The 17,715-nt window shown below is 39.4% G+C and overlaps 1 protein-coding gene across 2 annotated transcripts in view; it reads right to left on the bottom strand.

Moving 5' to 3' along the window:
* The window catches only part of PLS1 (plastin 1), a 104,692-nt gene that overhangs the window by 20,453 nt on the left and 66,524 nt on the right, over positions 1–17,715 (bottom strand). For both annotated transcript variants that reach the window (XM_081139297.1, XM_081139298.1), the window contains exons 6-10: positions 16,089–16,170; positions 11,879–12,044; positions 11,655–11,797; positions 7,132–7,227; positions 2,989–3,184 (exon numbers count right to left, since the gene is read on the bottom strand). In XM_081139297.1, coding sequence (XP_080995423.1) covers positions 2,989–3,184; positions 7,132–7,227; positions 11,655–11,797; positions 11,879–12,044; positions 16,089–16,170 — 683 coding nt within the window. The remainder of the gene's footprint in view (positions 1–2,988; positions 3,185–7,131; positions 7,228–11,654; positions 11,798–11,878; positions 12,045–16,088; positions 16,171–17,715) is intronic.

Genomic DNA, 17,715 nt, shown 5'->3' on the forward strand with positions numbered 1-17,715 from the left:
CTGTATATACATTTTTTCTAGTAATTAGAGTATTTTTGCATTATTTCCATCTCTGAAAATCCAAATTATGTTTTAAAATGACAAACATTGGTAGTGTAACAATTAAAATTTTTAATTAAAATAATATCTAAATTCTCCTGAACCTGATAATTTAGTGTATAATATTTAAAAAGACAATGAACTTGAACCTTGACTGAATTCTTAAAGTATAAGTTTCAGAGGTTCACATTTGTTCTCAGCTAATTGTATCATTCTTATTTTAATTTTTGATACCTAGAAAGTAAAATAGATTTTTAAGTGAGCAGTTATTTATCTAATACCAGTTCAAGTTGCCTTGGAAGTACATGCTCAGAGCCAGCAGCACTCTGCATTTGTGCAAGGGTTTGGTAAAGCGCAACAAAAACATATGTACTCCAGACGCAGACGACCAAAGCAGCTCAGAAGTAAAATCTTAATTGCTGATATAAAAGAAAAAAACCTATAAAACATTCTTTTCATTTTCAAGGTCAAACTGACATCTGCAATTGATAAAAGTTTCATGAAAAATAACAAATATATTAAAAATAGGCTACTAAGATGAAAGAAAAGGAACTAACATGTTTAACACTCACTAAATGTGGTAAGTGCTGCATTAAGTGTCTTCTTCCCTACCTGACCATCACTGAGCACATACCGGCAGCTAAACTCTCTCATTCAGGGAAGGTCAATTTCAACTTGCTCTGTAATTCTTCAAAGTAAGTCTACTGGTCTTGTTTTATATATGAGAAAACCAAGGCTCGCAGAGGTCACTCAGATGTCTAATGGTGGAACCATGATTGAACAAAGTATAATTCCGTGGCCTATGTATTTTCTATCACCACAAATGAATTCTGAACTTCTATACATAGCCTACGTATTTGGCTCATTTTAACATGAAGGTTTAATATTTGGTTGGCCTTTTAATTTTCTTTAATTACATATAGATAAAATTCTTTGCCAAATGAGGAGATACTAATATATGAATATGGGATGTGATAAGGTCAAGCTTCAAACTTCATATGGATCTACAAACACAAATTCACAGAGGAAAAAATTCCAATGACAGTTCAAGTCAAATACATTTTGGCAGATGTATCAGGACATACATATGTTCTAAATAAAGATGATTGATAAATATTTCCCATGGTATCTTCTTATATAGCAAATACTAATGGAAATATTTAGCAATCTGATTCACACTGAAAAATTCCAAAAGCATGCTGAACACGAGAGAGAATTCAAACGCTACGAGAGAACAAGCAGGTTGGGAAAGGACCCAGCAGGAGCGTGGTGACCGTGAAAAGCAGGTCGTTTTTAATATGCCACTCTAAACACCACCTTCCACGGAAGACACGAAGGGGTTTGGAAATCTTCCAGGCTAATAAAAACTTAGCAGTCTTCCTTTTTATTTAATTTTTTTCAAGCTCCAATTTCTCATTCTAGATTTCTCTGCTGCACCTTCTGCGTGTTAATCTAGCTTCCCCCCTGGTTATGTGAGTAGAGGAGACAGGCCTTATTTTATTGTACTGGACCCCAGGAAGAATTAATGGAATTAATCACATTCTTCAAAGAATGTATTTGTTAACTCTGAAACTTCTTAATTAATAAAAAAACAGCTGTAATTATAAAGTGACAAAGACACTGGAATGAACTCTGGCTGTGGCAGTCAAAGGGAAGACGATGGTGAGAGTGATTTCTCACCCCCCTCGCAGGGAGAAGGGAGACGTGGGTGGTGACCGCCGATCCTCAGATTCGCCCCACCAGCCACCCCTGCCTGAGGGCCACCTTCTCCAAACAGGGCAACCAGTGGGAATATTTTAGGGCTGGCCCTACCTCTGACAACTGCCACCACTGCCGCCACTGTTTTCACCTTCAGCTGACACTAATGTGGTTCTGGTACATGTGAGCGGGAGGGTGAGAGCCCGAGAAGGAAAGAACAGAGGCTGGGAAGCAGATAATGAGAACTAGGCCCTGAGAATGTCTGTCACTGTGACGATGCACATATTATAAGCTCACTGACATCCGGTGAGTGAAACAGAGGTAAGTAATACAAAATAATCTATGTTACAAAACCTAAATAGATCCTTTCAAAATTTACTTGTGATAAAAGATAAATTTATTTATAGGAGAGGCATAAAGGCCTTACATCAAACCATGAAGTCCAATTGTGAATGCTGATCTCTGGTGTCTACGACTACACTAGAAAGTGCCCATCATTACAGAGGGCACTTCGGGGGGAGAATCTGCACAACTGAGCCCTGCCCTGCCAGTCTAGTTAAGTGTCACTCGTGTTTCTCACCTGTCATCGTGCATTCTTTAGGCATATTAAGACTGAAAAACACAGCATGAACAATGCAAAAAATAAATATCAACCGAGACAGAAAGAATAAATGGTACTAATAAAAAGAACATTCAGAATGAATATATATAGAGAGTATAGGAAAGTACTAAATACAGTACCTACATTAGGAGGGGTCAAATCTGCATTTCATGAAGCAAAATAGGAAAGTATTATAAATTATGAGACAGATAACAATAGCCCACACACAAGACAAGTAATGAATATTGTGAATTTTTTCATGTACACTAAGAACATTAAAAAGAGAACAATACTGGAGTCAAACTGTAGCTTTTGAAGGAGAAAACAAGCTACAGATAATTATTTTTTCCAATACATATTCATTGTCCATATTCGTGGTGGAGTTATGTTATGTGGTCATTTAAGAGAATATTTTTAACGTCTGACAGTTTTCACTAATGTCTAGAGAAATGACAGACAAGTAAGATTTACCCCACACTCTTTTAACCAAAACCAACACCCACTTTCTTTCATTTTAACTTTTTAACGGGTGCACATGCCCACACACAGTACACTGTCCCCCACCACACTCTCCCACCTCTGACCGTGAAGTCAGACAGTACCACAGGCAGATACACACAATGAATCAATTAAAGGCAGAAAGAGCCTACCTTCCAGCAAATTCATATCGATGTCATTATTATCAGGCTTGTGTAGGCATGGGTATGTGTTAAACAGATTAGCTACGAAGGCTAAGTTAAGTTTAGGGTTGCCCGAAACCACGTCTGCAGGAGTAACAAACTGTCTGCAGCCCAGTTTATCTGCTTCTTGAAGCATGAACCCAGCACGCTTCAGGTCATTTTTCTCCTAAACAACAAAATAAAATAAAATAAAAATGGTCAAGATTAAATTTTTGATTGGCGTATCTTTTTATGGATATTCATATTTATAAGCAATTGCTCTTCTGAAAATATGTCTAATAAAAATTCAAAATAAGGTCAGAATGTGCAGAAATTCCAAATTAACTTCCCCATTTCGTTTAAATCAGTAAGAATAAGTCTCTGAATTTTCTTGCTGGGATCAGAGTAATATTTCACTCTCATTGCTGAAATACTCAACAAAACTCTCAAATACTGTATCAGTAAACTCCTACTGATCAAAATATAGAGAACTTGATCAAGGCCGTATTTTAGAGGGCTCTGGCTGAGAGGCTTAGTTGTCTCACCCATTCTACCCTGACTAATATTTTCAGTGGACTCTTTTCTCAATGAAAACAAGTTAGGATATTATTATTTTTGTGGTTGCTGTTAATCCTACTTGAGGATATTTTCTCCACTGATCTTTAGAGAGAGTGGAAGGGAGGGAGGGAGGAGGGGAGAAAGAGAAAGAAACTTCGATGTGAGACACACACATCGACTGGCTGCTTCTTGCACGTGCCCTGACCGGCCTGGGATATGGAACCTGCAACCCAGGTATGTGTCCCTGACCAGGAATCGAACCCGTGACCCATCAGTGCACAGGCAGACACTGTAACCACTGAGCAACACTGGCCAGGGCTGGGATATTATATTTTAATAAAAAAATATTAAAATCAGAAGGAACAATTCACAGTTGCAAAACCCTGGAAACAAACCAAATGCTTATCAACAGGAGAGCAGATGAATAAACTGTTATATTCACACCTGGCATACAACAATATGAGTAACTTAGGAATACGGTATGTTCAAAATAAGCACTAGAAATTTAAGTACAACATGATAAACTTTATATAAAATTAAAAAGTAAAATAATTTAATTTTGAAGGAATGTATTTGGTTGAAAGAAAAGTATATAAAAAGAAAAGCAAAAAAAGCAATGAACGTAGGATTCAAGGTGCTCATCATTACATTACGGTGAGGCAGAGAGATGGGCAGGAAGAACTGTGGAGCTAACGTAAATTACTGCCAAGGTCTCAGCTTTCTTGTTGGACTGAGAGTTCAGAGGGGCTTGTTACAATTTCAAAACAGACAACTACAAACAAAAATATTTAGTTCTCATGTTTCCTTGGGTTCTTCCAATCTGAGGTAGGTCCTAAGACTTTTATTTTTTACTTTCAAAATTGTGACACTTGAGAAGTACTGGCATACTCTACCAATTATTTTGTAGAATGTCCTTCAATTTGAATTTGTCTAATGTTCTCTCACAATTAGACTGATGGTTAGATTTAAATATTTTTTATTGAGATGTAACTCACATCCCATAAAATTCACCACTTTCAAGTATAAAATTAAGTGATTTTCAGTATATTTACAAATCTGTAAAACAATCACCACTATCTAATTCTGGAACACTGTCATTATCCACCCCCCCACTCCCCCAAATGAATGAGTGAGTGAACAAACAGATATGTAGGAACCCCTGATGACTATATATCATACAAGGATTATGACTTATTTGTTCTGTGCACCAGACTTGCAGAAAAGTAGAAATGTAAATGAAATCAGAGAGAGTGATAGGTTTAACGCTATTAAACAACAATAAAATGTTACTAAGGTAGATACCAACAAATCACAATATGTGGACCTTATTTAAATCTTAATTCAAACTTTAAAAAGAAAATCTGACATTTATGAGCCAATTGGAAATGTCAGTGTTGACTAGATATTTAGATGACATTACAAATTATTGTTAATATTTTTAGGTAAGATATGGTATTATGGTTATATTTCAAATGTATATATATTTTTTCATGGTTGATTCTATTACAGATATCCCCCATTTATCCCCTCTGTGGCCCTCTCCAGCCTAACCCCCCCCCCCCCCCAAAGGCCTTCACCACATTATTGTCTGTGTCACTGAACTGTGCAAATATGAATATACATTCTTTGGTTGTTCTCTTCCCGTCCTACCCACCCCCTTCGCCTCTGAGATCCCTCAGTCTATCCCATGCCTCCATGCCTCGGGTCCTATTTTGTTCGTGAGTTTACTTTGTTCTTTAGGTTCCACATATAAGTAAGATCATGTGATATTTGTCTTTCTCTGACTGGCTTATTTCACTTAGCATATTATTCTCCAGTTCCATCCATGCTGACCCAAAGGGTAAGAGACCCCTCTTTTTTACAGCTGCGTAGTATTCCGTGGTGTAAATGTCCCACAGCTTTTTTACCCACTCATCTACTGATGGGCACTTGGGCTGTTTCCAGATCTTAACTATTGTAAATAGCACTGCTATGAACATAGGGGTGCATATGTTCTTTTTGATTGATGTTTAGGGTTCCTTAGGATATACTCCTAGAAGTGGGATCACTGGGTCAAATGGCAGTTCCATTTTTAATTTTTTGAGGAACCTCCATACTGCTTTCCATAGTGTCTGCACCAGTCTGCATTCCCACCAGCAGTGTACTAGGGTTCCCTTTCTCCAAATCCATCTGTATGCCTTCTTTGAATATGTGTCTATTCAGGTCCTTTGCCAATTTTTATAGGATTGTTTGTCTTCCTGGAACTGAGTTGTATTAAGTTCTTTTTATATTCTGGGTATTAACCCCTTATCAGATGTGTCATTGGAAAATATGTTCTCCATACAGTGGGTTCCCTTTCATTTTGTTGATGGTTTCCTTTGATGTGCAGAAACTTTTTAGTCTGATGTAGTGCCATTTGTTTATTTTTTTCTTGTGTTTCCCTTTCCCTCAGAGAGATATCAAAAGTTCTTTATATTTTAGAAATACACATTGAAATACTTATCGATGAAAAGATATGATGTAAAGAATTTGCTTCAAAATAATACGGGAGAGGAAGGAAATAGGCAGGTGATAAAAGTGAAAAAAGACTGACCATGAGCTGATAGCTGTTGAACTTTGGGGATGAACAAAGAGTAGTTCAGTACATTAAATCTGTTTACTTTTGAATATGTTTGAAATTTTACATGTTTTTCTCAGTTCCTAATTTTGACTCAGACTAATTTGCAAATTTGCATAGTTTTTTAATACTAAGTTTCTTAGATGTTTCATTATAATAATTTGAAATATAATTAAGTAATGACTTAAGTTGCCTTTAAAACTAAATATTGTGGACATTGTACTTTAAATACTTAAGAGATTTTCATACAAACATAGTCTTACCCGATTTTAATGTTTAGATAGAATCACCCTTGGTATTTACAACTTATGCTAAAAGAATGGGCTTCCTAGGAATTGTGTTAGATGGATCAGGATCTGTGTCAGCCCTTCCTACCCCATAAATACAAGGAATTGTCATCTTTTATTCTCTGTGTTTGCAAATATAAGCTGGAAAAGCCAATCATCCATTGTTTAGCCATCTCATAATGGCTCGTCGCTACCTTTCCTAATACACAGTGATCAGCACAAAAACACTCTGTGAGTTCCAGTTGTGTCGCCCCAGGGAAGGTAGATATAGAGTTAATTGCACACATACTCAAGGATGGAATTCTGTAATTTCCTTTCTTCGTGACAACCAGATGACTTAGCATGGAGATTTGGAGCTTAGGGTATGAAAAACTTCTGAACACCAAGCTATAATGGAGGGCTGGGGACTCCACAGGGAATGTTGCCTATTGAGAATTGCACTCTCAGTTGGACTATAATCACTAGTCAAACTCAGGGACTTGAGAGCGAGGGGAATGGGGAGTTATTATTGGGTAGATTTCACTATGGGTGATGAGAAGGTTCTAGATATGGAATAGTGTCGGTGGTTGTACACAATGGGGATGTACTTAATGCCACTGAACTGTATACTTAAAAATGCTTAAAATGGTAAATTTTATCTTATGCTTATTTTACCAAAGTTTTAAAAAAAATTAAGTTAAAAACTGTACTTACATTAAATCCCGAAAGATCAATCGCAATGGCAGGCCCATCATCCCGGTCACCTTTAGGTGCAATCTGATTAAGCAGGTGAAAATAGGCTCTTGAATCCTTCAAAGAAAGAAATAAAATAACATTTTTAAAATGAATAAAGTCATTATTAGATTTAGGAAAAAAGTGCTCAACCTGAAGAAATAGCCCTCATCTATGAAATGGAATAACCATTAACTTACTTCTTACTTACGGGCTCCTGCGTCACTGTGCTATTCTCCACCTCAGAGCTTCTAGCAACACTGTTCCCTACCCTGGAATACCGTTCCCCACCCTCTTCATTTGTCTACACTGCCAAGTATCAGCATCAGTTAAGATCAGGGGTAAGTATTATCTCTTGGAAGCCTTCCCAGGATTCTCTTAGAAGTGGCCACACTGTAATAAATCATCCAAGGAGGTCATATGCAAAGATGGCTATCATAATTCTTCCCGGAACATACATATAGCTCCTCCCATTAAAAGGCAGGTTCTACTTGCCTGCCTTTAACTGAGACTGCACTTGTGACGGTGCTTTGGCGAACTGAATGCAGGTGAAGTGGTGTTCTGGGGCTGCCAACAGGCCAGAGGAGCGCCTGCTGTCCTCCTGACCTCAGCTTCCACATAACAAGCCCAACCGCCGGAGGCTGTCATGGGAGAGGACGACCCAGCCAGCTAGGTGCAAAGGCCCCCGGGGAAGCAGTGAGTCACTAGGCTAACCGGTGTAGGCCCAGCCAGTGATCCCACCCAGAACCATCTGAAGCGGAATCACCCAACAGAGCTGCACTAACCCACGGAATCCCGAGAAACAAGTCACTGTTCAAGTTATTAATTTTGAGTGGCTTGTTGCACAGCAGTTTCTAGATCATTGAAATATCTATTCATCTACTAGAAGTGTCTCTCCCTGTGTAATTGGTAAGCTTCAAGAGCTAGATCTTCCCAACCCCCCTGCCTGGCATCAGGTTCCACAGCAGGGGTTTAATAAATACCTGATGCATTGAATTTTAAAAGAGAAGAGCCCCCCGTGGCCAGGAGGAGGTGAAACTCCCCTGGGGAGCCCCGGTCCTCCTCCTCCTGCTGTGGCTCCCTGTGAGCAGCCTCAGGGACAGGAGCCACAGGCTCTGGCCGGGGTGGTAGAGGGCTGGCTTGGGGGCAGATCCTTCTTAATCCTTTGGTAAAAGTTCTGGGATTCCAGATGGCAGTAAATATACCCAGTCAAAATTTTTTGGCCCTACATAGAGTCACCTAGGCAAGCGGGGTGGTCAGGGGCTGACCCTACAGTGCAGTGATGAGGGGTGGGGAACAGCCAGGAGCAGGCTGCCTGGACAGGGCAGAGCGCTGCAATTAGCCCAGCACTTCCCAGCGAGTCTCCTCTGGCCTCCTTGTCACAGAAACCCGACGCTTTGCAGCCACAGCTGATCTGGGGGGACAAGGGCATATTTTAAGAGTAAAAAAAGATGAGAAAGTTCCATTTCTGCTGGTTGGTAACAAATCAGATTTAGAAGGCAGCTTTCTGTAGAGGAGGTGAAAACCAGAGCCCACTGGTGGAATGTTAATCATGTGGAAACCTGCTAAAACTGCTAACGTTGGCAAGGTATTTTTGATTTAATGACGGAAATTGGAGCCAGAGAGATGGAAGACAGCAAAGAAAAGAATAGAAAAGGAGAAGTTTAGCCATGAGAATCAGAGAAAGATGCTGCACTTTATAATCAAAGCCCGAACTGTTTTCTTATCTTGGCCATACTAATAAATATAATGTACAAGCATTTCCTCTGAAGGCTCACTGGACTGAAATTACTTTAACATTTTGGGAATTGTTATATATAAGTGCGAATTGGAACTACACTGAAACTCAAAATCACTAAAAAATAAATTAATGTGGCTTCACCAAGAAGCAAAGCTTAACTTAGTTCATAATTGCCTACATTTATCACGGTCCTGAATATAATGCACGAGCTTGTATTTTGAGGGAAGTCTTCCTTAGACTGTTAGGAGGTGAGCTGGGATGGGAGTGGGAGGAAGGACTAGTTCCTCTGGTTTATTAAAAAGCTTTAATTTCATATCACTTAAAAATGTCTTTCTTCTACTGCCCTGAAAATGACAATTGTGACCATGATAGTTAAACTGTACCAGTTTTTTTAACTATTATTAAAGAAAATATAGAAGAATAGTAATTGGCATGGTTGTTGTATATAGTTAAAGTGAGAGTAATTCATCTGTGAACCTGAATTAATTAGCTGGTGATTAACTTAGAAAAGTGTTGCAAACTTGTACATGGAAATTTTTGAATATGCCTTAATTTAGAAACTGAAAAATACCAGGTTACAGCATTCTGGGTGCGTCCTCACTGGAGCCATGGGCCCAGTGCCCATGTGTCCTGGTGAGAGAATATAGGCCTAGTATGGAGTACAACTTGTGTGTAGAAGATTCTTGAGAAGTAATTGTCTGCTGGCAGTCTGTCCAAATTTAAAATGTGTGTCGTAGTCTGGTTCTTGCAAGTAAGGTTCCAGAGCTCCTGACTGCTTTTAATTAACTACACAGTAGTTTAAAATAAAAGGCCAACATAGACTTGTGATATACTTTTAGACTATGAGGGTTCACCACCAGCTATGTTTCAGCAACCCTCTTTTTATTTGAGATGCTGGTCCCTGGAAATCCCTTTCTTTTTTTTTTTCTTTTTTAAAAAATATCTTTATTGATTTCAGAGAGAGGAAGGGAGAGGGAGAGAGAGAAACATCAATGATGAGTCACTGATCGGCCGCCCCCTGCGGGGGATTGAGTCCGAAACCCGGGCATGAGTCCCGACCGGGAATCGAACCTCAATCTCCTGGATCCTAGTCGATGCTCAACTGCTGAGCCACGCCCAGCCAGGCCCTGGAAATCCCTTTCTGCAAGTGGTAAGCATGTGTTAAGTTTTTGTTCTCTCTGGAGCAGGCACAGGAAACTTCAACATCAACAGTGCTAATCCATTTTGCACTAGAACATTTTGGGGAAATATTCATGTTTGCCACCTGTCAATTTTTAAATGTGTACTCGTGAGGTGGCAGAATGGCTATAAGGAAGTTATTAGGAGTATTTGCAGTTCTGTGTGTGTACATGATGAAGAATACTGTAGCTACATTTTCTAAAGTTAACATCAAGCAATCTAACCTGAGTATAGGGCAGAAAATATGTTCAGTCTACACAGACCAAATACTAGGCATGTGTCACCCTGTGGTATGCCCACTGGGAGAATTATAGCATGCAATTTGGGAACATAATGTCAATGAGAAATCTACCACTGCCAGATTTTTCTTTTCATCTTTGGAACGGAGCTAAGATAGTTGCTTCACAATTTTTCTTTCCTTTTGTTCAGTCCTAATTTCAATAAGTCAAAGATGTGTTCAGGCAGTACAGGTAATAGATATGTATGTAAAGTTAACATAGGCTTTTAAGAAACTCAACTCTTTAGATATTACACTCAGCCTGTGATGTTAAATATTTGTCCTTAAATGGTGTGAGGTGTATGTCTTTCAGTTCATATTTTTCACAGGCTGTGCCATGTGCAGAATTAAAGTACCAATGTAATACTGGCACCGTGGCCCAGCGATTCCATGTGAACTCACCGTGGTCTTATCTAACCAGGGCCCTAATCACTAAATTGTGACTTTGCTTTGAGACCTTTCCTCTCCTGGGTACTGAGGTGCTACGCCACCAGCTGACAAAGATGCAGCACATGTCTTGGGCTGAAGCCACTAGCTGATTGGTTTATTTGCAATTTGAGTCATTTAAAAACCAATAAACTTCCTTTATAAAAAAAGAGAGAGCCTCCCAAATAAATTTTAAATGAGCATATAACAGACAAAAGCAGAGAAATACAATGTCACTTCAAAGAGAGAGATTGTCATCTAGCCCATTATGGCAAGAACATAACTTGACTGAAGGTGTTAATATAAAGAGAAAATATGAGTTAATGTCAACATTGATTAGTCTGAAGAGAAAAAAAAAAAAGCATAAAGAAGAAAAAGTCACAGGGACCCCAGGTGGCAATGCCTGTCTTGACAGTGCCCATGAGAGTTGTTATTAGGCAGGCTGAATGCTACAGTTCCCTTGACAACAGTCTCCCAACAGGGAGGGAAGTGTTTCCAGCGACCGTATTGAGAGACTGACCTGAAGACCTCCTTTTGTCTACTAACTCCCTGTGCCCTCAGGTAATTTGGTTTCCTATTAGCTGGTTATTGGCAAAGTGGCAGTAAGAGTGTTGAACTGGTCAGGCAGCAAGGGCCTCCAGCGCAGCAAACAGATGGAATTCTCAGACTGACATTCACTGTATAATTTAGTCTATAAAATGGAAAGAATGCTTTCACCTGCTAAGGAGTATCTCCTTCCCTTCGCAGCCAGTTGTATTTCTGATTATAATTCTCAGAGAAATGCAAAATTACATTTCCTACACTGTGCCCTTGTGAATTAAATTGCAGTTCAAATTTAAGTCTGTATCTCTTTTGTTTTACATTGAACATTAAAATATAAACCTTAATGTCTTGGCTGAAGTTGCTGATAGTGTGCCATCCAGCATTGGTCAAATGGTAGTTCACCCACCGCAGCAGTAATTCCTCCGGAGACAGCTTCATCAGCTCCTCTAGTTCCTCACCATCATTCAGCAATGCAATCAGGGCTGAGCGGAAAACAATGAAATATAAATTCTTCCTGTAGTAGGTATACGTCAATGAAAACTAAGTATTTTTGATGATCATACCTTCATTCCTGGAAATCTCAATATCAGCAAAAAGACCAACTTTGATGATCTGCCAGAGAAGTCCCAAGACCAAGTGAGGCTTTCCTTCCTTGAGATCCTGTGCACCAATGTTGACCACTGTACATCCAATGGCCGAGGCAGAATTCAGGGCAAGGTTTAAATTTTCCTGAATTGCCACAAAGAAAAACACCCATGAGGAAGTACTTCCTAAAGTCTTATCAACAAGTTGAGAAGGTAAAAAAGAAACAATGGATTGTGAAATTTCAGATCTTTAAACATAAGTAATATTTAAATAAGCAAAACACCACTATTCAAAAAAAATTCTATGGCTTTAACTATTACCTCTATATGCCAATGACTTTCAAATCCGCCTCTCCAGCCCACACTTTCTCCCAGTCCCCACTCTAAGCTCTACACCTATATACTCACTTGGTCAGGTCTATCTGGGTGTTTCACAAGTACCTCAAACTCAACATATCCAAGGCAAGCAATCTTCTTGCCATGCTTTGCTGATCTTCTTCTAGTTACCTGTTAAAACTGGCTTTTCTTTATTTCCTGTCTTGGTGATAGGACTAACATCCATTCTTGCCTTCCTTCTTCCTTTGTCAGAAATCGGAGCGGAACCCTTGGTCTTCCCTGCTTCCCACATCCAGTCGCCAGTATCTGTCAATTCTACCTTCTAAATACCTGTGGAACTGTCAATGCCTTTCTTCAGGTTTCTCAGTTCCTACCTCACACTCATCTCAAACTGACTACAATCCATCTCCACAACACTCTGCTGTCAGCGACCTTAGTAAGAGAGAAACCTGATTGTGTTCCCTAGCTTTAAAACCCTTCTGGTGTTCCCTATCACTCCTACTGTGTCCTCTCACTCACTACATAGGACCTTCTGCCTGGAGCACGCTTCCCCCAATACCCACAAGCCCTTTAATATTGCTCAAATGCACCTAATGGCCTTCTCTAATGACCCAACACAAAAAAGCAAGTGTCACCACACCCCTGCTGGCACTCATCATTCCCGATTTTACTCCTTAGCATTCTCTGACATATTTTCTCTGACATATTATATACTTATATGTTTATTACTGCATATAACATATATATCAAATATGTTATATATATATGATAACAAAGGTTTTTGTTATGTTTGGGGCTGTTCCCCTGTACTTAGCACATGGTATGTGCTCAATAAATATTTATTGAATAAGTGGATGAATGTGTAAGAGTGATTAAAGGCACGGAGGGAAAGGAGAGGGTCAAGTCCAAATTTGTAATATGGCAATGAAAAGCCCTTAGGATCTGACTCCAGCCTCAACTCCTGACACCCCACTTACACAGTCCATACTTCAGCCAAGTCAGAAGGTCCTTTAGAGCTCCCAAGACACTGCCAGGGCTTTGCAGGTGGTTTTTGTCCAATTTCATTAAGCAGTAAAACTCAGCTTTGTCTCATCATCAACAGGTTGTGTTGTTTGATACATGGGGAACCAGCTTTTGGTGTTAATTTTATTCCAAACCATTGGCTTTACAGGTATAGCAAATGATTTATAAGTTATTAGCTTAAAAAATGGATTGAAAGTAAGGTGATAAAATCTGATTCGTTGAATAAATGGTACTTTCTAATTGGCAAATACAACTACTGGTATGTAGGGAACAGGACAACCACTACCATCTAAGGCCAGTTCCAAATTCTGTAAGAACAAAAAGTAACAGGAGAGCCCCAGAGAGGCTGCTCCCCAGGTCTTAACATGGACAACTGCCCTGGGTGCTCAGCCCTCCTTCTGAAGACCTGTGTTGGGGGAGAGACAAGGACAATGGGGAATCTCCAACAACTGGGGCGTGAGAGAGGCGTTCCCCCTTGAGCTCCAGCGTCCTCTGTAAACAGGGCATGTTACAGAGATGCTAACAAACGACCCAAGCGAACCCGGCAGTTCAACTTGGGCTACCTGTCCACTCTCTCCCATCTTACCGGGCAGGAAAGTTCATACTGCTGTTTCAGATGGCTTCTCATGTCCCTTCTATTTTGATTAATTAACTATTCTCTTCTTTATTAACAAGCTCATATAGGTACTGAAAGTCTTTTAATTCATACCACTTCACAAATTTTCATTTTTCATAAAGTTTCCATTCCAAGTGAGTTCCCTTTTGGTAATAATTTTGAGAGGGCTGTGCTAGACACTTATTGGGTCAATAAGAATAAAGACATGATTTGTTCTTCAGATTTCACCATTTTACATATCACCACTTTTACTTCACTTGGAATGTCCAAATGGGATCTATGATTTACCTACTTTAACTGCAACTGTATGTAAGGTGAAATTAATTTTATGTGTACATTTGTACATACATGCAAATAAAAAGGACATGCACATATGAGTACTTTATTTGCACTGGATTTTTTTACATGTTATAATGAACAGATTCAGTATCCTATACCCACTCTTGTTAGTCTCCTGACTTTTGGGTCCCTAAATCACCAATCTGCTTTTCAGTCTTATTCATGTAATTAACTTTTCTTTCAATAATGATAAATAAGAAAATGCAGCTCAGTAGTACACGGGGTGAAGAGAAATGCCAAGTCTCTAAGGTGAAAAACGAGTCTCGCCCTTAACTACCTGGTGCCCCTCCCCGCTTTCCCGGTTACTGTACGCCGTTCTCACCATTTCCTATTTCTCTTCTTTCCTACAACATGATAGCCTATAACCTATCACCAGAAGGTGAAAACTATATTATCACTATTTTTACAACCTTTTACAAATGAATTACACCACTTGGGATCAAGTTTCAAGAAAAACTGGTAGTTTCCTAGCAGATCTATCTAAAATTAGAGCTCTAAAATTACTGAATAAACAAAGCAGATTTAAAATCCACAGTAACACTTTGCCTCTTCCTGGGGCCCGCCTTTCTTCCTTCTACACCAGTACACTCTCCCAGGCACCCTTAGGCCTCAACTACTGCACCCTACTCATATTGGAAGAATGCCGTCTCTAAAAATAAAACTGCAAAAGGCTTAGCCCCTCAGACTCTCCCTGTAGCTATTGCAAAATAGTTACAGAATATTTTTTCTTTATTTTCTTTAATGCACTGCATACAAATATTAAAAGTAAAACCAAGTAAATTTATACAACAGCAAGAGAAGCTGTATTTCAGGTTCAGTGCCATAAAAAATTGAGTGACATATATTCTAGAAATAAGACATAATGAATGTTTTCAACAATCATAGATTTTAGATGAAGCATCCTGACACAAGGTGTGAAAAAAAATAATCTTCCAGCAATTACAATCAGAAAAGGGCTTCAAGAAGAGCAGTTTCTGCCAGGGATACGCACGTTCCTGGCTTACTGTAGCGGGGGGAAAGAGTCACATTCGTCAACATCTAACTACAGCTCTCAAGGGTGACAGGGAGTGGGAGTAGCCCTTGGACAGGCTGAAACCAACCACGCACCACCGCCCTCCGGGCACAGCTTCCTATAGGAGAGCCTTAACAGCGTCAGCAAAATCAAGGATTGTGCTTGCCAACAAAAATGAAGGAAACAGCTCACTTTGAACAGCTGCAGTTGTGACCAGCACGTGGAGTAGAGAATGGCACAGGGATAAAGGATGGGCTCTGGGAGGCCCTGGATGGCAGCCTGGCTCTGACACGGGAGCCCTCAGTGCCTCAGAGTCTTGATCTTTATAGTCATAGTGTCTCATTTTAAGGCTGCCGGGAGGAGTCAAAGGGGTAATTCATGCAGTACGTTTAGAACATGACTTGTACCTAGTAAGCATTTGGTAAATATTGTTATGCACCCATTGAGCAGACATTTGACGGGAAAAGTGTGGTAAATATAAATTACTGAACTTTAACAAGATGTGAATGGACAAGCTGACGACAGAAGAGTTTAGTACAAAAAGAATAGCTAAACATTTTGTGAAACAGTAAAACTATGCACTCTTCCTTTCTCAACCAGCCAACAAAAGCACTAGCATTCAGCAAGTACTCATTAATAAAAATAACAATTATAATACTATAGCCTGAATACTATTATCTTAAATAAAGAAGTTCATCCAAAGTACTTTGGATCTTAATTTCATTTATTACAAAATGCAGCTAAATTTTTATTTAATAAAACCTCATTTTTATATGAAACTGAAATTATGTTAAATCATAGGTTTTACTTGGGCCCAAACATTCATTAAGAACATCCTTCTACTTTACAGCACAAATACTTACAGAAACAGTGAAAGGGGTGAGCTTTTTCTTATTAATGGCTCTTTCATCAATTGTATCTGGTTCAGATAAGTTGATCATTTTGCTAAAAAAAAAAATTGGAATAATTTAGTGTAAGTTTCCCAGAATTGTTTTTAATTCATTTTTGCAAGCAGACAAAATAGTTAAATTTTTCAAAGTAATAATCATCTATTTCTTTACAATATTATACTGTAACTCATGTCAGTATAATTTTTAAAATCTAAAAAATATTCCCTAACCTGATACAAATACATCATTCACTCAATAGTAATCTTAGACCTTCCTAACTTTTAAAAACAGTCCTGCATTTTCTTTATGTGAGCCTTGTCTTGATTTCACTTAATGGTCATTAACATATAGCACTGTAACAAAGACATTCTAAAGGAGCCAAGTTTCATAAAGCAGAATCACACTGTTAAAATACTGTTGTTGCAGAAAGGTAAGTAGCAGGGACTTGGTCTTTCTCAAACTTCAATAATTCAAACATTTTAAAAGAAATTAACATAAAATGTATCTCTATATTTTAGAATATATTTTGGAAAATGTCCATTCAATTCATAATAGGAATTTCCTCTGAAGGTCAGAGGAAGAGACCAGAATTGTAGGTGTAGGTCACAGTATATTTCCTCCCTCCCTCCCTCCCTCCCTCCCTCCCTCCCTCCCTCCCTCCCTCCCTCCCTCCCTCCCTCCCCCCCTCCCTCCCTCCCTCCTTCATGAGGCCCGGCTTTCTTGGTCTGTATCATACTGAAAATCAAGATCAAGCCAGCTTCTGCCCTTCTGCTCCACGGGAGGTTTCTGTCCTCTGTGAGCTCGCCTTAGGACACCTGCGTCACCATGTGACAGGTGTGCCGCCCCAGTCAAACTCCCCACCTGGCACTGTCCCTTCCCCTACTCCCGAGGGGAGGGGTGTGTGGCCCGTGGGGGCCTCCCACTTATGCACCTCTCAGGTCTCTTCCCCTTGCCAGCCCAGAGTCAAGCTCAACAGGGTTTCTTTCCCCGCTGATTCTGCCAGCCCGTTCCCTTGGGTGGTTTCGCTGGATAGAAGGTAGGGGCAGTGGGACTCTCCTTCATCCAGTCACAGTATACGTTACATGTAATGTCCCAAAAACTAAGATCCTGTACTCATGGTAGGTTTTCCTTCTTTTCAAGTAAAAACACAGAGAAAAGAATGAAGGAAATATGCCAGAATATTAATGATGGCTGAGTATGGGTGATAAGAATATCTGTGATGGTTATTTTCTTCTAAGTTTTCTGTATATTTATAAACTTTAAAAACACACACACTTGTTTTGTACCAAAAACTGTGCTGGGACTATAGTACATGCAACAAAGATAAGACATGCCCTTCGAGCAGCCTGCAGAGACAACGGGAGGACAGGCTGGGCAGCAACATTCATGGCATTTCTACACTTACTCATGTTCCTGTCCCCATCAACACGCCCTTACTGAGAAGTGAAAAAAGAAACCCTGTGAACACTGTAAAATGCATCAGAGGAATAACTCAGGTGTCCTGGTAAAAGTGTCTATTAAGGTAACAGAATAAAAAGATATCAGAAAATTAAGAAATTACATTAGAAAGAAAATTCTAGAAAACATATAGCACTTAATT

The sequence above is a fragment of the Miniopterus schreibersii genome (genome assembly GCF_964146895.1).
Source record: "Miniopterus schreibersii genome assembly, chromosome: 5".
Classification (NCBI taxonomy): Eukaryota; Metazoa; Chordata; class Mammalia; order Chiroptera; family Miniopteridae; genus Miniopterus; species Miniopterus schreibersii.